This window comes from Chanodichthys erythropterus, chromosome 7 (genome assembly GCF_024489055.1).
Source record: "Chanodichthys erythropterus isolate Z2021 chromosome 7, ASM2448905v1, whole genome shotgun sequence".
Classification (NCBI taxonomy): Eukaryota; Metazoa; Chordata; class Actinopteri; order Cypriniformes; family Xenocyprididae; genus Chanodichthys; species Chanodichthys erythropterus.
Genome location: NC_090227.1, coordinates 25,324,807 through 25,345,052, shown reverse-complemented (window position 1 = coordinate 25,345,052; position 20,246 = coordinate 25,324,807). Strand labels below are relative to the sequence as shown.

General features: G+C 44.0%; 1 protein-coding gene across 1 annotated transcript in view; it reads right to left on the bottom strand.

The window, feature by feature from the left end:
• The window catches only part of ptprq (protein tyrosine phosphatase receptor type Q), a 76,625-nt gene that overhangs the window by 52,822 nt on the left and 3,557 nt on the right, over positions 1-20,246 (bottom strand). The window contains exons 3-11 of the mRNA XM_067389381.1: positions 19,725-19,985; positions 18,314-18,444; positions 17,889-18,018; positions 17,563-17,716; positions 17,373-17,479; positions 4,502-4,599; positions 2,396-2,561; positions 2,005-2,265; positions 192-352 (exon numbers count right to left, since the gene is read on the bottom strand). Coding sequence (XP_067245482.1) covers positions 192-352; positions 2,005-2,265; positions 2,396-2,561; positions 4,502-4,599; positions 17,373-17,479; positions 17,563-17,716; positions 17,889-18,018; positions 18,314-18,444; positions 19,725-19,985 — 1,469 coding nt within the window. The remainder of the gene's footprint in view (positions 1-191; positions 353-2,004; positions 2,266-2,395; positions 2,562-4,501; positions 4,600-17,372; positions 17,480-17,562; positions 17,717-17,888; positions 18,019-18,313; positions 18,445-19,724; positions 19,986-20,246) is intronic.

Here is a 20,246-nt window from a genome sequence, read left to right as displayed (position 1 = left end):
CCAATGCTAAACCTATTATTAATGATCTTCTCTCTCTCTTTCACTCTCTCTCTTGTTCTCCAACCTTCCTCCACACACTCCGCCCAGCTGACACGGATACTCTTCTACCTGACACCTGGCATATGGCTGTGGGAGAGATCTGTGAGTGACTCAGGGTGTGTGTGGTGGTGGTGGTGGGGGGGGGGGTGTACCTGGACGTAGCTGTTTGCTGTGGTGTTGATGGTAATATTGCCATGGTCAGGAAGCAGTTGGATCACGTAGTTCTTATCACATCCAGGTGATGCCAGCCAGCGGAGTGAGAAAGCACGAGGTGACACGCTGATCACACGCAACCCTTCAGGACTGGCAGGCACTGAAACACACAGATTTGGGTTGTTCAGAAAAAACAAATGCATGTATATATTTTATAGACAGACAAATGCTAAAAATTAAAGGTGCCCTAGATTCAAAAATTGAATTTACCTCGGCATAGTTAAATAACAAGAGTTCAGTACATGGAAATTACATACAGTGAGTCTCAAACTCCATTGTTTCCTCCTTCTTATATAAATCTCATTTTTTTAAAAGACCTCCGAAGAACAGGCAAATCTCAACATAACACCGACTGTTATGTAACAGTCGGGGTGTACGCCCCAATATTTGCATATGCCAGCCCATTATGAAAGGCATTAGACAATGGCAGAACGTCTGGATCTGTGCAGAGCTGAATCAACAGATTAGGTAAGCAAGCAAGGACAATAGCGAAAAATGGCAGATGGAGCAATAATAACTGACATGATTCATGATAACATGATATTTTTAGTGATATTTGTAAATTGTCTTTCTAAATGTTTCATTAGCATGTTGCTAATGTACTGTTAAATGTGGTTAAAGTTACCATCGTTTCTTACTGTATTCACGGAGACAAGAGCCGTCGCTATTTTCATTTTTAAACACTTGCAGTCTGTATAATTCATAAACACAACTTCATTCTATATAAATCTCTCCAACAGTGTAGCATTAGCCGTTAGCCACGGAGCACAGCCTCAAATTCATTCAGAATCAAATGTAAACAAAAAACAAAAAAAAACACTGTACTTACGCGATTAGACATGCTGCATGATGAACACTTTGTAAAGATCCATTTTGAGGGTTATATTAGCTGTTTGAACTTTTTTTTTTATGTTTTTTAAGGCAAGCGCGAGCTCTTGGGGCGTGGAGCACCAGATTTAAAGGGCCACACACCCTGAATCGGCTCATTTCTAATTATGCCCCAAAATAGGCAGTTAAAAAAATGAATAAAAAAAATCTATGGGGTATTTTGAGCTGAAACTTCACAGACACATTCAGGGGACACCTTAGACTTATATTACATCTTGTGAAAAAGCATTCTTGGGCACCTTTAACATCAAGCCCTATGTTGTAGCATTTCAGCTTTCAATGCTTATTTTAACGCTGCCTCTAATCAATGCTCTCTAGAATGAAAAAAGTCACTCACACTAATACCACCTGTCATTAATTACAAATGGCTAAAGTTCTAGGGCACCTTTAAATTCGGTTCACTTCCAGCCATCCATCTTAATTAATATAGCACCTTTCAAATAAATTCAATGCAATTCAAAGTAAACAAGCAATTGCCATAAAATACAAATATAGCAATGAAAATAACACTAAAATAGTTTAGAATAAATAGAAATGTTAGAATACAGTAAAAATGATCAACAATGAAATGTTCATAAAGTAAAAGTGATTAGAAATGATAGTGATGTTAATAAATGGTTTAATTTGATTAATTTCAGTTTGGTTAAATTACATTTTTATTCAGTTCAGATTGGCTCAGTTCAATTTTAACAACTGAATCGCAATTAATAATTTCATTTTGAGTTAAGTTCAGTTCAATTGATTGTTAAATTCAGTTTGGATTTGTTCAAATCAATGCAAGGCGAATCAGAAACTGTTCTAAAAAAGTTTTAGAGGAATTAGACCCTTTCATCATGTAAAGTGCATTTTGGGTAACAGTCTAACCTGTGTGTATGGTGATCGTGGCAGCGGTTCCACTGATGCTGTTTCTGAAGCGTTGTACAGTAGTGTTGTAGGAGCAGCCGCTCCACAGGCCATTGACTGTGACCTCCTGTAAGTGTGGACTCACGTCTAATGTCCAGATATGAGAGCTGTTATTGATGGTCACTTTATAGAAATCAAAATGGCCAGCAGCTTGTTCCCATGCCACTGTGGCTGACGTGACGTTGACATGAGACACAGTGAGTGAACATACACCTGCTGGCCCTGGAATAAAAAAATATATAATTGCATAGAATGACTTTTCTTATTAATATGTGTTTGTGTATTGTATTTTTTTTGTATCTGTATTTGTTAATGATACTGAATGTAGAAAGCATCACTAAGAGATTCTCACTAGTAGAGATGTTTTTGGATATGGTCTGGCTGAAATCTGACCCCAGGAAGGACTGGATCTCAAACCTGTAATCACTTCCTGGGGTCAGGTCATGAATCCTGACACTGTTTCCATGGAGATCAATCTGGTGTTGCAGAAGGAGGTCACCTGCGAGGCCATATTGAAACTAAAGAGGAACAAATGAAAAGAAAGCAAGCAAGCAACACAAATAAATTAAGGATAGGCATAAACTTCAAACAATATCGTTCAACAGATTGGGGTCTGTAAGATTTTTTTTTTTGAAAGAAATTAATACTTTTATTCATCAAGGATGTATTAAATTGATCACTATTGAAAGTAAAGTAAACATTTATAATGTTTCAAAATAGTTTTTTTCCCCTTCAAATCAGTGCTGTTCTTTTGAACTTTCTATTCAGCAAATATTCCTGAAAAAATGTGTCAGTTTCCACAAAAATATGAAGCATCGCAACTGTTTTCAAAAATGATAATATTAAGAAATGTTTGTTGAGCAGCAAATCAGCATTAGAGTGATTTCTGAAGGATCATTTGAAGATTCAGACTGGAGTAATGATGCTGAAAAATCAGCTTTGCATCACAGGAATAAAATACATTTAAAATATATTCAATTAGAAAATAGTTCATTTTAAATTGTAAAAATATTTCACAATATTTTTGCTTTATTTTTGAACAAATAAATGAGCCTTGGTGAGCACAAGAGACTTTTTTTTTCTTTAAAATAAATAAATAAATGAATAAATAAATAAATTACTATCCCCAGGCCTGGTTTCACAGACAGGGTTTAGATTAAGCCAGGATTAGGCCTTAATTCAATTAGGGCATTTATAGGATTAGTTCACTTTCAAATAAAATTTTCCTGATAATTTACTCACCCCAATGTAATCCAAGATGTTCAAGTCTTTCTTTCTTCAGTCGAAAAGAAATTAAGGTTTATGATGAAAACATTCCAGGATTATTTTCCTTATAGTGGACTTCAATGGCCTCCAAACGGTTGAAGGTCAAAATGACAGTTTCAGTACAGCTTCAAAGAGCTTTAAACGATACCAGACGAGGAATAAGGGTCCTATCTAGCGAAACGATCAGTTATTTAAAAAAAGATACAACTGTACATGCTTTATAAACACAAATGATCGCCTTGTCCGTATTCTTCAAAAAGCTTATGCTGTATGTCTTACACCTAATCCTGGAATGTTTTCATCAAAAACCTTAATTTCTTTTCCAATGAAGAAAGAAAGACATGAACATCTTGGATGACATGGGGGTGAGTAAATTATAAGGAAAATTTTATTTGAAAGTGGACTAATCCTTTAAGTAGCTTTTATAAATGTACCTTTGCTGGTGTGCATCTTGAGACAAAACAAAGGCATTGACATATTTTAAGATATGTCAGTACAAGTTAAAACAGTTTAAACAAGCATTTTAGTCTGGGAATAGTATTAAGCCTTGTCTGTGAAACTGGGGCCAAACTTTTGAATGGTAATATGTACATAAAATTACAAACAAAATTAAAAATCATGTTAATAACCCAGTCAAAGATCTGGGACGCTGGCAGAGCTAATCTAGCATAGGGGTGACCATGGAAATGAGGACTGGGAGATCATTACCATAGGAGAAGTCATTTTAACCCAAGTTATTCCAAGGGGACTTTACACTGAATGAAAAACATCTTCTCAAGTTTGCAAAATTGTATTTTTACATCATACACACAAATACCTTCTCACTCTTTGTGAAGTAAAATGAAGGATTGGTCCTCATGTATAATGAGAAAGGCAGAAACCTGAGCACACGGGGCTACAGGGTGTTGCTAGGCTACATTTCAGCTGAGACAGTCATTATGAAAGTTTTAACAAGTGTGCAAAGGCGCCAACACTAGTCTAGTCAAGCTTACGATAGAAAAACAAACTTATAATAACTCATTCCAGATAGCCACTTCAAAATTTTAGTCAATTCAAAAGTATTTAGTCTATAAAAACAAACAATCAAACAAAAAACAAAAAATCTACTGTGAAAATACACTCATATACAACTACCAAATCCCTATGTTATAGAGATCTCGATACTGATTGGATGATCAAAAAGTCACCCTACCCTGTAACCATCCACTCTGCCTGGTGGGTGTGTCCATATCACATACATTCTGCTCATTTCTTGTTCAATGAAAGTGAGGTCACCAGGAGGTTCTGGAACTGAGGTACAAAAAAAAAAAAAAAAAATTAATAATAATGTGAGCATGTGTGAGTTTACAGCTGATCCAAACCGTAGTGAGCTAGATGGATTTAAAGGCATCATAATTGCTCATAAGGCATCATCAGAACAAACTGTTCCAAATTCAAATCAGCATAATTTTAACTAAATAGGCTGTCAGGAAGTTTGCATTTGACACTGTCCTAACAAAAAGAGCCCACCCTCATGTCTCTATGATATTCTACATTCTTATGGCCAATTCAAGAGTAGCATTGCACACATCTTTCACAGAATGCAATGCTCAGTGAAAAAAACATTTTTAAATGGTAAAAATATTTCTATTTCAATTAAATGCTTATATAAAAAAAAACGTTCTATTCAAAGAATACTGAAAAAAAAAAAAAAAAACGGAACTCGACTCTCTTGTGAACGCTCGCAAGGCTGTTGCCGGAAGCAGTGATTATAGTTTATAAAGTTTTAAATATGGATATTTTTCTTACAAAACCCACTGATTCACTTCAGAAGACATTTACAGTTCCCTTTCGTGGGAACTATTGACGCTACGTCGGATGACGTGATGGGAACCCTCTGTATTTTTGTGTTCGTGAAGCACCTCTGTATCCAACCAATGAAAAGACGCGACGTCAGAGGCGGGTGACGTCACGGATCAGGAAGCTATAAAGCACACCTGAACACAAAGCACGCCAGCTTCTGTTGTCTTCAGCAAGCGTTCTCTGTATCTTGTCTGTCTTATTTATTGTTGTCTGTCTGATATATATATATACATATTCACACAGTGATCTCTTCGTCCGAGGACAAGAGTTTCAAAGCACAAAAATAAGACAAAAAGCATTATGGCGGAAAAGCAGCAACAGTTTAAAAAGTGTACTCCTCCTTGTCCACGCTACATAGTGACAGGAGATTCACACGACATGTGTGTGAAATGCCTGGGGGTTGAGCATGCACAGGCGGCTCTCGAGGGAGCCGTCTGTGTACACTGCGATCAGCTCACCCTCAGAGTGCTGCGATCTCGCCGGGCGCTCTTTGAGGAGGGCGCCGAGGCGAGTGTTCCCCGCGGGTCTGGTCCCGCTGTTGCCGAGGCACAGCGAAGGCTGCACTCGTGGGGTTCACAGATGGATCTAGCAGAGGGGGAAGAGACGGGCACTGCCCTATCGCTTCCCTTACCTGCTAGACCCAGTGTCTCTTCTTTGGTGGCGGAAGCACGCGTAGCGGTTTCTTCCCCCCGAAGAGAGGCACCGATGCTTAACATATCTTCCTCCGAGGAGGTTGATGTGGAGAGCGTCGATGAGGAACCGCCATCCTCATCCCCTGCTTATGAGGAGCTATTAGAGGTAGTGACCAGGGCAGTAGAAAAGTTAAAAATCGACTGGCCCGCGGAAAAAGCTGAAAATAAACCAAAAAGTAAGCTTGATGAAAGGTTTCTTCCCGCGCGGTCACTACCTCAGCGCCGGGGTCTCCCGTGTATAACCGACCTCCACACCGAGGTGTCGAGGTCGTGGAAGAGGCCAGTACAATACAGACTGTACAGCCCGCAGACGTCACTATATAGCAATATAGTTGGGCTGAAACGTCACGGCTATGGGGCGATGCCTCGGGTCGAGGAGACGCTCGCGAGCCATCTCTCACCCGAGCCCACATCGTCCCTTAAGACCCCGACGCTGCCCACCAAGCCCCTAAAGACAACTTCCAGCTTGGTGGGCAAGGCTTATTCGGCGGCAGGTCAGGCGGCGGCATGCCTTCATACCATGTCTATCTTACAGGCATACCAAGCCGACCTGCTGGGGGAAATTGATGACACTGGGGAAGCGTCCTTTGAGGCTATTCACGAGCTCAGAAAGGCAACAGATTTAGCTCTCCGGGCCACCAAGGAGACGGCCAAATCCATCGGCCGCTCTATGGCAGCCCTGGTGGCCACGGAGAGGCATCTCTGGCTCAACCTCTCAGACATCAAGGAGAGAGATAAAAATGTTCTCATGGACGCGCCGCTGTCTCCTGATGGCCTGTTCGGCGACGCAGTGTCAACTGTCGTCGACAGGTTTCAGGAGACACGAAAGCAGACAGCGGCATTTTCTAAAATTATTCCCCGCCGCTCTCATCCCCCCGAGGCTGCTGGGCGGGAGCAGCCTCGGCCGACAGCCAGCTCCTCAGCACACAGGGTGCAACAAAGAGCCAGTGTCGCCTCCCGCGCTCCCCCACAAAGATTTGGGGGGCCGGGGCGGGTGGCACAGGCGAAGCCTTCCGGAGGTAGGACGGATCTGAGGACCGTCATTATCTCCCGGAAGGCTTCAAAGAAGAGGTCCTGACCTTTATAGTGCAGGATCTCTCGAGGGCAGCCCCTCCGGGGGGATTCGGATATCGGGTCCCTCCCGGTGCCCTCAGGGGACCGTCCTGTCAACCCTGCCACCCAGCGTGCGTCAGGGCACAGCGGTCTCCGCCGATCCTCCGAGGAGGGTTGGCCAGCACGTGATTCGCCTGTCTGCCGGTGCGCCGCGTCAGATGGACGAGCCAAGTGCTCAAAAAACACCAGAGACCAGTCTCGAGAGACTGGTTCCCTTAGTAGAATATTTGGAAGAGTGGAAAAATCTCCCGAATGTTTCGAAGTGGGTGCTGCTCATGGTAGAACAGGGCTACAGAATTCAGTTCGGTTCACGACCGCCCAAGTTCAATGGGGTGCTTCCTACGGTGGTAACCCCAGAGCAGTCTCTGGTGATGGAGCAAGAAGTAACGACGCTTTTGCAAAAAGGGGCTATAGAAAGGGTTTCCCCTCCCAGCAAAATGTCGGGCTTTTACAGCCGCTACTTCATTGTTCCGAAGAAGGATGGAGGGTTGCGTCCGATCATAGATTTACGTGTGTTAAATCGATCAGTAAGGAAGTTGAAGTTCAAAATGCTTACACTCAGACAGATCATCCCTCAGATCAGGTCCGAGGACTGGTTTGTAGCGATAGATCTGAAAGACGCATACTTTCATGTATCCATCCATCCTTCACACAGGAAGTTCCTCAGGTTTGCTTTCGGGGGCGAAGCTTACCAATACAGGGTTCTTCCGTTCGGCCTATCCCTCTCACCCCGCACGTTCACGAAGTGCGTGGATGCAGCGCTGGCTCCGCTGAGACTCCAGGGCATCCGCGTGCTGAACTATATCGACGATTGGTTGATACTAGCTCAAACAGAACAATTGGCAGTTCAACATCGAGATGTTGTTCTGTCGCACATGAAAAGGCTTGGGCTGAGGCTCAACGCCAAAAAGAGTGTGCTGGTCCCAAGTCAGGTTGCAAACTATTTAGGTGTAATCTGGGATTCCACCACGATGCAGGCGCAGTTGTCCCCTGCTCGTGTGAGTTCCATTCTCGGGGCCGTGAAAGGGGTGAAATTAGGCCAGTCACTCACTGTAAAACAGTGTCAGAGACTGTTGGGTCTGATGGCAGCTGCGTCCAACGTCATTACTTTTGGCCTCCTGCACATGAGACCCTTACAGTGGTGGCTCAGGACCAAGGGGTTTTCCCCGAGGGGAAATCCTTTTCGCATGATCAAAGTCACGCGGCGATGCCTTCGTGCTCTGGTCATGTGGAAGAAGCCTTGGTTCCTAACCCAGGGACCCGTGCTGGGGACTTCTGGTCGTCGTGTAATGCTTACGACAGATGCTTCCCTCACGGGCTGGGGGGCGATCATGAGTGGTCGCTCGGCTCAGGGTCTTTGGGAGGACCATCAGCTCTCCTGGCACATAAATCGGCTGGAGATGATGGCGGTGCTTCTTGCACTGAAACACTTCCTCCCCGACCTGAGAGACCATCATGTGCTGGTCCGAACGGACAACACTACGGTGGTCTCGTATATCAACCATCAGGGGGTTTGCGGTCTCGCCCATTATCAAAGTTGGCCAGTCGCATCCTCCTCTGGTCCCAGGGAAAGCTCCTCTCGCTGAGAGCAGCCTACATCCCCGGGCGGTTGAATGTGGGAGCGGACGCCCTGTCGAGGCAGGGCGCGAGATCGGGGAATGGAAACTCCACACCAAGGTGGTGGAGTTAATATGGAAAACTTTCGGTCGAGCTCAAGTCGATCTTTTTGCCACAGAGGAGTCAGCTCAGTGTCCTCTGTGGTACTCACTTCAGCACCCAGCACCTCTAGGGCTGGATGCCATGCTACAGACGTGGCCGAGGCTACGTCTGTATGCATTTCCCCCAGTCTCAATGCTCCCGGGAGTTCTGGAAAAGGTTCGCCAGGAGAAGGTCGACCTAATATTGGTGGCCCCTTACTGGCCGACCAGAATATGGTTTTCGGACATAATGTCTCTTCTGCACGGCTCTCCCTTAGAGCTTCCCCTCAGGCAGGATCTCCTGTCTCAAGTGGGCGGCACGATTCTCCATCCCCGCCCAGAAATGTGGAAACTGTGGGCCTGGCCCCTGAGGGGGCAAGGCTCATAGGATCTGGTCTCCCAACTGAGGTTGTGGAGACCATCCTTCATTCCAGAGCTCCCTCCACGAGGAAGTTGTACTTATACAAATGGAAATTGTTCTCTGTGTGGTGTGAACAACATAATTTGGACCCGGTCCATTCTTCAGTCTCAGACGTGCTTCGGTTCCTTCAGGAAAAGTTCTCGGAAGGTTTAACCCCTTCCACGCTGAAAGTATATGTGGCCGCTATTTCGGCTCATCATATTCCTGTAGGGGGCTCCTCGCTGGGTCGAGACCCTCTAGTAGTACGCTTCCTCCGTGGTGCACTCAGGTTGAGGCCTGTGGTGCGCACAAAGACCCCGACCTGGGACCTCACTATTGTGCTCCAAGGGCTGGCTGAGGCTCCCTTCGAGCCAATAGAGGAGGTGTCAGACAAATTCCTGACACTTAAAACTATCTTTCTCTTGGCCGTCTCTTCTTTGAAGAGAATTGGTGATTTACAAGCGCTGTCAATAGCTCCATCTTGTCTTGAGTTTGCGCCTGGTATGGTGAAAGCCTTTTTGCATACTAGGCCGGGCTATGTTCCAAAGGTTCCGACGAGGGTCCCAGGCCCCATTGTACTTGAGGCTTTCTGCCCGCCTCCTTTTGCAAACTTGGATCAGGAAAGGAAGAATCTGCTTTGCCCTGTAAGAGCATTAGATGCATATGTCCACAGAGCTGCCCTGTGGAGAAAAACAGAACAATTGTTTGTGTGTTATGGGTCCCCTAAGAAGGGGGGCCCAGCATCTAAACAGCGGATGAGCAAGTGGGTGGTCGAGGCCATCTCACTTGCATATGAGACGGTGGGGCGCCCGTGTCCTTTGATGGTGCGGGCTCACTCCACGAGAGGTATGGCCGCGTCCAGAGCTCTTCTATCTGGTGTCTCTATGGACGACATTTGTGGTGCGGCTGGATGGTCATCCCAGCACACCTTTATCAGATTTTACAATCTTCACCTTAATATCACTCCGGGGGCCAGGGTGCTACAAGATAGCAGCCAGACACTTGGAGAGACGGCGTAGTTGGGATTGCGTTCCCATCACGTCATCCGACGTAGCGTCGATAGTTCCCACGAAAGGGAACGTCTCGGGTTACGAGTGTAACCCTTGTTCCCTGAGTAAGGGAACGAGACGCTACGTCACGTGGCCGTATCTCCTGCATACCTGGTGCGCTTGCTTCAGACAACCTACAGAAGCTGGCGTGCTTTGTGTTCAGGTGTGCTTTATAGCTTCCTGATCCGTGACGTCACCCGCCTCTGACGTCGCGTCTTTTCATTGGTTGGATACAGAGGTGCTTCACGAACACAAAAATACAGAGGGTTCCCATCACGTCATCCGACGTAGCGTCTCGTTCCCTTACTCAGGGAACAAGGGTTACACTCGTAACCCGAGACGTTTTTCTCAGTCGCTTTGGTGCATTTCTCACATCACTATTTACATTTGCACAACAGTTAGTTCAACCTCCACAACATTTAGTCATTTGTTTACATCATAGTAGCAGTTTCTCATTCCTTCGAACAAATTGCAAATGCTTTTGGACATGCATCAATTGCTTTCATTCAACTCTCTGCTGTTTTATAACATTATCATTCGCTTATGTCATGTCAGTCAAAATTAACTATACTTGTGAATGCTGAATAGTCATTCCATATAAAACTAATAGTCCTCATTTCATTGCTTGAGTCTTTACATACAAAAATGTTGAACTATTTGTCAAAATCTGTCAAGCAAATTTTACACATTTTTTTAAATCTTTTTTTCCTAAAAAATGTCTACTAAATTGAACAATTTCTCTCAAGTGAATCTCAACTTTCACTGATAAGAAGGGGTGTGTGAAGCATTAGTTGCAACTAATGATAAACCACTTCTCTACAATCACTGTCAGAGCTGAATCCCATAAACCCCCACTTTACAAGCATATACGAACCAAGCAGAACATAGTGTGTACCATTTCTACAATACTGTGACACAGAAATGGAAGGTCAGCCTCGTGGAAGAGGGGTAAGGGTGCGGGGAGGAAGGGGAAGGGGACAAAACAGGGGAAGAGGAAGAAGAGGCCAAGTATATAGGCAGATCCCTGATGAAATCAGGGCTACAATTGTGGATCATGTTGTCAATCACGACCTCACAATGGCTGAGGCTGGTCGAAGGGTGCAGCTAAATGTTGGGAGAACCACTGTAAATTCAATTGTTCAAACATTTCGTTGGGAGAACAAGTGTGCATAAATGGACAGTAATTCAGCACTAAACAATCTGCACTGCACTACTGTCATTGTGTCATACATGAAGCTTGCATTGGGACAAGAACTTGTCACTGTACGTTTTACATTTAGACATACAGCTTTACTGCATCACACATTTAGTGTATTGTAGTGTACAGTAGTGTTACAGTAAAGATTTGCCATATGTACTGCAATATTGTTTACAGTTGTGCACAGCTCTACCCAAAGGGAGTTTATGTTTGTTGCAAATAAGGGTGTATTTTTTCTTTTGCACAATGCTGTGAACAAATTTGAATATGTATGTTTCACATTTTTACTGCACATGCTCTTTGCAATTCTGTGTCTTGTACTCAGTTACCTCACTAAATACAGTAATGTGTAACTTTCCTGTATTTTTCAAATGGCTGTGCAAATAGTATATAGTGCTGTCTTGAGCATTTTCAGGTAGTGTCACTGTCACGATCACCGTCAGTTCCTGTCACTTCCTGGACTACATTCCCCATAATCCTCTCTGCCAATCACCTGCACTCACTCCACCAATCACTACACTAATCACCACACCCAGCTGCCATGCATTACCTGGACTATAAAAGACTCACACACTCATCACCTGATGGCGAAGTCTTGTTGTCACTTGTGTCACATTTCTGAGCGTTTCCTTGTATCCTGTTTGCCTGTCTGTGATTGATTTTGCCTGATTCCTGTTTTACGACCCATTGCTGCCTGCCTCGATCCTTGCCTGTACCCTGACTACGACTCTGCCACAACAACACCAAGTCAAAACATAGTTGATCTTCATGAGCCACGTCACGTCTCCGCTGATCGCCCAGAGTCACGTCACATCTTCGCTGATCGCCCAGAGCAACGTCACGCCTTCGCTGATCGCCCAGAGCAACGTCACGCCTTCGCTGATCGCCCAGAGCAACGTCACGCCTTCGCTGATCGCCCAGAGCAACGTCACGCCTTCGCTGATCGCCCAGAGCAACGTCACGCCTTCGCTGATCGCCCAGAGCAACGTCATGCCTTCGCTGATCGCCCAGAGCAACGTCACGCCTTCGCTGATCGCCCAGAGCAACGTCACGCCTTCGCTGATCGCCCAGAGCAACGTCACGCCTTCGCTGATCGCCCAGAGCAACGTCACGCCTTCGCTGATCGCCCAGAGCAACGTCACGCCTTCGCTGATCGCCCAGAGTCACGTCACGTCTTCGCTGATAGCCCAGAGCAACGTCACGTCGCCGCTGATCACCCAGAGTCACGTCACGTCTGTAGATCAGTCCGGGAGCGGAGAGGGTTGCGTTCCAGTGTGGCTGATCCTCCACTGACTACGGTCCGAGCAGCTGGCATCTCCAAGTCCTCGCCGCCCGCTTCGCTCTCAAGCCAGCCGGACGCTTCGCTCTCAAGCCTGCCGGACGCTTCGCTCTCAAGCCTGCCGAACGCTTCGCTCTCAAGTTCGCCGGTTGCAACGCTCTAAAGTTCGCCGGTTGCAACGCTCTAAAGTTCGCCGGTTGCAACGCTCTAAAGTTCGCCGGTTGCAACGCTCTCAAGTTCGCCGGTTGCAACGCTCTCAAGTTCGCCGGTTGCAACGCTCTCAAGTTCGCTGGTTGCAACGCTCTCAAGTTCGCCGGTTGCAACGCTCTCAAGCGTCCCGGACACAATGGACAAAGTGGCTGCCTTGCCAGTGCCCTCGGGCAAGATGGCCGCCCCTGCAATGAGTAAGGATGTAGGGGGCGTTCCAGCCAGTGAGTCCATTCCAGAGGCCACTCCAGCCAGTGAGTCCACTCCAGAGCAGCCTGCTCTCCTGGTCAGTCCTGTCTTGGCCCAGAGGGCTGTGCTCACTTTTTATGTTTTGGCTGTCCTGCGTGCATTGAGGATAAACTCGAGCTCTATGGACTTTGGAGCAGTCTGCCAGCCCGAGCAGCCCGCTGTCGTCCCAGAGCAGCCCGCTGTCGTCCCAGAGCAGCCCGCTGTCGTCCCAGAGCAGCCCGCTGTCGTCCCAGAGCAGCCCGAGCCTGCTGCCGTCACAGAGCGGCTCGCTGCCGATCTAGAACAGCCTGTGCCCATCCCAGAGCTGCTAGCTCTCCCTGTCACCGAGCTGCCCGCTCTCCCTGACACGGCCACGGAGGCCGTCACCGAGCTGCCCGCTCTCACTGACACGGCCATGGAGCACCCTTGGTCGGCCCTGCCACCACCGCTCAGGCCATCTGCCCTGCAGGCGCCACCCGAGCTCCTTGCCCATGAACCCGCCAATGACTCCGTTGATTTCCCCAAGAACTTTTTTGGGGGGGGGGCAGTATACCTAGGGGTGGGGAGCTTGTGGGAGGGGACCCTGCTCGGCCACTGCCGTCATCTGCCTTTGAACTAGTCTGGCCATTTATGGACCCTGACCCGCCGTGGTTACTCAAGCCGCCTGACCTGCCGTGGTTACCCAAGCCGCCTGACCTGCCGTGGTTACCCAAGCCGCCTGACCTGCCGTGGTTACCCAAGCCGCCTGACCTGCCGTGGTTACCCAAGCCGCCTGACCTGCCGTGGTTACCCAGGCCGCCTGACCTGCCGTGGCTACCCAGGCCGCCTGACCTGCCGTGGCTACCCAGGCCGCCTGACCTGCCGTGGCTACCCAGGCCGCCTTACCTGCCGTGGCCGCTCGAGCCACCTGACCCGCCGTGGCTTTCCGACACTCCGGACTCGCCATGGTTGCCAGAGTTCCTGGACCTGCATTGGGGACCCCGTTCCTGTCTGCATGCAGGTCTCCAATGCACCCACCCTCCCTCCCTAGCTGTTCCTTTTACGCCGCGAGGATGCGCCTTCCGGGAGGGGGGCGTTATGTCACGATCACCGTCAGTTCCTGTCACTTCCTGGACTACATTCCCCATAATCCTCTCTGCCAATCACCTGCACTCACTCCACCAATCACTACACTAATCACCACACCCAGCTGCCATGCATTACCTGCACTATAAAAGACTCACACACTCATCACCTGATGGCGAAGTCTTGTTGTCACTTGTGTCACATTTCTGAGCGTTTCCTTGTATCCTGTTTGCCTGTCTGTGATTGATTTTGCCTGATTCCTGTTTTACGACCCATTGCTGCCTGCCTCGATCCTTGCCTGTACCCTGACTACGACTCTGCCTGTTCCTTATTGCTCCTGTTTGTTCCTGTTTGACCCTGCCTGAACGACCACGCTCACTTCTAATAAAACGCTGCAGTTGGATCTTACTCTGAGTCCTGCCTTCGTTACAGTCACCAAGATCTGACTTTTTTTGCATTGGAAAACATTGACAGAGTAAACTGTCATAATGAAAACATGACAAAGCCATTTGAATATCTTGTTCATAAACAATGGTGTCAGGACTTTTCATCTTCATGACACTGACACTTTCATTGACATGAATACTTGCTTTTTAGGAATGACCTATCCATTTTGAGCAAGTGACATGCTTTTGCAGGTTATCAACTAGGTTTTGCAGTTTGTACTAATTGTTTTGAGAACTGCATTAACTGTTGTGCAAATGTAAATAGTGATGTGAGAAATGCACCAAAGCGATTGAGAATAACTGTAATATTGGAGTTGTATGGATTACGTTTATGATGAATGGATGATGGGGTGAACTATTCCTTTAACAACCTTAAACTTTTAAACGTTTTACCTAAAACTATTGATAAACAGATTTAAACCCAATATATGCTATATATTTTTATGTTTACTGGATTATCTCTTCAGCTTAAAGGATTAGGAATTAAAATTTCTTGATAATTTACTGACCCCCATGTCATCCAAGATCTTTTTTTTTCTTTAGTCGAAAAGAAATTAAAGGTACCCAAGAATTAAAAATTGAATTTATATTGGCATAGTTAAATAACAAGAGTTCAGTACATGGAAATGACTTACAGTGAGTCTCAAACTCCATTGTTTCCTCCTTCTTATATAAATCTCATTTGTTTAAAAGACCTCCGAAGAACAGGCGAATCTCAATATAACACCGTCTGTTATGTAACAGTCGGGGTGTACCCCCCCAATATTTGCATATGCCAGCCTATGTTCCTAACATTATGAAAGGCATTAGACAAGGGCAGCCAGTATTACAGTTTTTTACAATCGTTAGGACACATTTCTCAATACTTAGGCAACTTTTTCAAAACTCTTCACACAGTTCTCCTAACCAACTTTCATCTTGGCACAGCAGTTAATTTCACATTCAAAATGCACTAAATCTACCAAAACACTTCATTCATGTCTCAAATAGACTAATTCTTCGAGAACATTAGCAAAGGTTTTCACCCAGCAAACACACTTTATCAGTCATAAAATACTGACCTAGAAAACACTGACATTAGGTATCATTATACGTTTTCTTTTGTAAAATTTCTTATGCTGTAAAAAACAAGAATAACACTGTCTATTGTTTATAATTCACTGCAGTTTGTTACATGAACCTTGTTTACATAACAGTACAAAATTATTCAGAAGTTTTCCTCTTTGAATGGATGATAATGAAATTGAAAAATGAATGCTTATGTGTAGGTGTTCAGTTTCATCTAATTGCTTTGATAGTATTTGATTTTTTAGATTCAGCATATATTTCATTACAATATAACTGTAGAAATGTAGCAAATTGCTGTCCTATTCAGTTTTGTATTACAGTATGTTATTGTTTTGAACATAAGTTTAACAGTTTTGAAAACAGTATGTAAGCATGTGCAAATTGGCCTGTACGTACAAAGAGTTTTGGCAGTTGTTGTGTCTGAGTGAGAAAAGAATTGATGAAATTTGAGAGATGTAGTCACTGAATGCATTTTGTGCCAAAGCAATGATGATTGATGCTCAGTTTAGCCCACATAGACTTCTGTTGTGCTCACTGTGTGAAGAGTTTTGCAAAAGTGACGTAAGTATTGAAAAATGTGTCCTAGCGTCTGTAAAAAACTGTAACGTCTGGATTTGCACAGCAGAATCGTCAGACTCGGTAAGCAAGCAAGAACAATAGCGAAAAATGGTAGATGGAGCAATAATACCTGACATGATATTTTTAGTGATATTTGTAAATTGTCATTCTAAATGTTTCGTTAGCATGTTGCTAATGTACTGTTAAATGTGGTTAAATGTGTCGATATTTTCATTTTTAAACACTTGCAGTCTGTGTAATGCACAAAAACAATATTATTATAAATCTCTCCAACAGTGTGTAATGTTAGCTTTAGCCACGGAGCAAAACCTCAAAATCATTCAGAATCAAATGTAAACATCCAAATAAATACAATACTCACATAATCTGACGCATACATGCAGTATGCATGACGAACACTTTGTAAAGATCCATTTTGAGGGTTATATTAGCTGTGTAAACTGTGTTTATGCTGTTCAAGGCAAGCGTGAGCTCCGGGGGCGGGGGAGCGGGAGATTTAAAGGGGCCGCAACCTATATATCGGTGCATAGTTAATGATGCCCCAAAATAGGCAGTTAAAAAAATAAATTAAAAAAATCTAAAAATCTATTTTGAGCTGAAACTTCACAGACACATTCAGGGGACACCTTAGACTTATATTACATCTTTTAAAAAGACGTTTGCTGGAACCTTTAAGTTTTTTTCCCAGGATTTTTCTCCATATAGTGGACTTCAAGGGCTACCAATGGGTTGAAGGTCCAAATTGCAGTTACAATGCAGCTTCAAAGGGCTCTACATGATCTACAAATCCTGGAATGTTTTCCTCAAAAACCTTAATTTCTTTTCGACTGAAGAAAGAAAGACATAAACATCTTGGATGACATGGGGGTGAGTAAATTATCAGGAAATTTTAATTCTGGAGTGAACTAATCCTTTATTGGCACACTAACATTAAATTCTGTTGAACTGGCATCACATGAAGAGCACTTTTTGTAGGATGTTTGTAAGTAAATGCTAATGGAGTTGCTGCCTAAGTGGAGTGTTCCAAATGAGTCATTTATAAGGTCCAGTTTCATGCTACCTTAGAGGGCAGCTGTCTATATAGTCAATACAGCAAGGCACTATGTTTTGGAACAGAGCTAATATGTGGATTTATGTGAGAGAGTAGACAATAAGTTCTTGCTAAGTCTTGTACCAATATATCAGTGTAGTAACACTCACGTGTGTTAGCAATTGCAGAAGCAGGTAAACTTCGCCTGTCTCCACTAACACTGCTCACTTCAACAGTATACACACTTCCAGGCAACAGGTTTTCAAAGCGATATGTTCTAAAAAGAGAGAAAGCTGCAGTCCAAACCTCTCTCATATAAAGAACGAATCTTTAGGGCAGATAACTGATCTAAATCCGCACCTGTCATCAGACGCACTCTGATTGGTCTGCAGGATAAAGGTTGAGTTTCTGATGGACAGGATGAATGAGTCACTGACCCCCTGGCCTGCCCTCCAGCGCACACTGAGAGATGCTGATGTCCTCTGCAGAGGCAACAAGGTGACCTTACTGGGAGCTACAAACAGACACAAGGCAATTAAAGTGATCAAGTAGGGTTCATAGAACTCCTGGAAATATTACAGGATTGAACAAAAACTGTGATTTCCAGACTTATCCGGAAAAACGTTTTGACCCCAAACTTTTGAACGGTAGTGTAAGTACTTAAGCCTGTGTGATTGTATGTTTACCAGCTCTGATGGCGATAATCACTGCTGGACTGTCTCTGAAAAATTCCTTCTCGGTTCGGACTGAAAAGTTGCATAGCTTTCCTGCTATCACGTCTTTAAAAACTGCTCTAGTGTCCACTACTTTCTGCACCTAGAAGACATACACAACAAAGTTGTAAACAAACTATTTTCCCCTCGTTTGAGTATCTATTGTTTAAGGACAGCAAAAAACATTGACTTCTAAATCTTCTGTGCACAATTTCACTTTAGTTTCATAATGGTGATGGTGATTCCATTGATGGTGGCAAATCAGTATTGCACATTTTTTCCATCAAATGCTGTGCTGTATGCGGTCATCCACTCAAGAAACTTTTTCAACCTGATCTGTCGCTTAAAAGAAGAAACAGACATACACAGGATGTGTACTCACAAATATAGGATCATACCATGACAGTATTAGCACAGTTCATACACAGCGCTTCGTAATGATGGCCATCCCCCTCAGCCCTGTCCCACAAGAGCTCTATTGAGCTGTCAGTCACAACACCAGCATGCACATGAGTGGGAGGGGCCAAACCTGTAAATAGATAAACAGACATTCAAATTCAGTACTTCACCAGTGAGACTCTAAAACTATTTTTGGAATAGCATACTACCATTCTAGTCATATCATTTTTGAAGCATGGAGTATGCGTAGTGTGCAAAACTAGACTAAAATGAAAAACAACTGTTTTTCTTTTCAAGATTATAACTGGATGCTACTTGCTGCATTAAAAGGTGCTCTAAGCGATGTCACGTGTTTTTAGGCCAAAACATTTTTTGTCACATACAGCAAACATCTCCTCACTATCTGCTAAGTGCCTGTCCCCTGAACACACTGTAAAAAAACGCGGTCTCTGTAGTCGCCACAAGCTCCGAAAACGGCAATAAAAACAAACTGGTGCAGCCTGGACCACGAAACATAATAAACACGCTCCAGCCAATAACCGACAAGAATGATTTTAAATGAGCGTTCCTGACTGTTTCAGGAAGCACGGAGGGGAGGGGGAGGGGGAGGAGGAGGAGGGAGGGTCTAGCTAGCCTCTGTTTTGTTTGACAACACTTCAAACGTCAACAGGAAATTACTCCACCCAGGATTGCTAAGAGCACCTTTAAATATGCAATGTAACAAGATCATGTGACAACAATGTAGGATTATTTGCATACGTTTTTTGCATACATCATATTGTTTCGTATACTCTTTGTAAAGAAAAAAATACTGTGCAGTGTAAAATAAGCAGTAAGCTGTTTCAATTGAATATTCAGTATCTGTCAAAAATTTGGAATCATTAGTCTCATCTCATGCTAACCAAAAATTGCATTTATTTGATCAAAATTATATGCTTTTATAAGAGATGTTTCTAGAGCACTAAATCAGCATATTAGAATGATTTCTGAAAGATCATTTGACACTCAAGACAGTCACTTTTAATCAATTTAATTCATTCTATCTGAATAATTTTTTTTTTTCTGAATTAGTGCTCAAGAAACATTTCTTAGTGTTGAGCAGCAAATCAGCATATTAGAATGATTTCTGAAGAATCATGTGACACTGAAGACCATCAGTAATGATCCTGAAAATTCAGCTTTGTATCACAGGAATAAATTACATGTTTAAAATAAATATATTCTAATAGAAAATATTTATTTTAAATTGTAATAATATTTCACAATTTTACCATTTTTACTGTATTTTTGATCAAAAAATTGCAGCCTTGGTGGGCAGAAGAGACATATTTCAAAAAAATCGTAATGATTCCAAACTTTTGAGTACTTATTTGAACAATAAGAGCAAAAGTTTCTTAAATGTTTTCTCACAGGTCCTCACAGGTGGTAAAGCAAAACCGTCACTGCTTGTGTCTCTGCTGGTCACAAACACATAAAAGTTATACTGCGTTCCTGGATTCAGGTTGCTGACTACCACTTTGGTGCCATCTTTGGACACTGGTGTCCAGGATCGATTGTTCTGGTGAGTAACTGTGATGCCGTCATAAATGCTGTTTCTGGGCATCTGCACAAACAGCACCACAGAATGTGTGCCAACTGCATATGGGACAGCTATCTGAACCCCATCAGGTTCTGAAAGAAGCATAAAAATACATATTATAGGCTGAGGCAGAGGCTTAAAAATGGAAATTAAAGGTGCCCTAGATTAAAAAAATTGAATTTACCTTGGCATAGTTAAATAACAAGAGTTCAGTACTTGGAAAAGACATACAGTGAGTCTCAAACTCAATTTTTTCCTCCTTCTTATATAAATCTCATTTGTTTAAAAGACCTCCGAAGAACAGGACAACATAACACCGACATAAATCTCAACATAACACAGACTGCTACGTA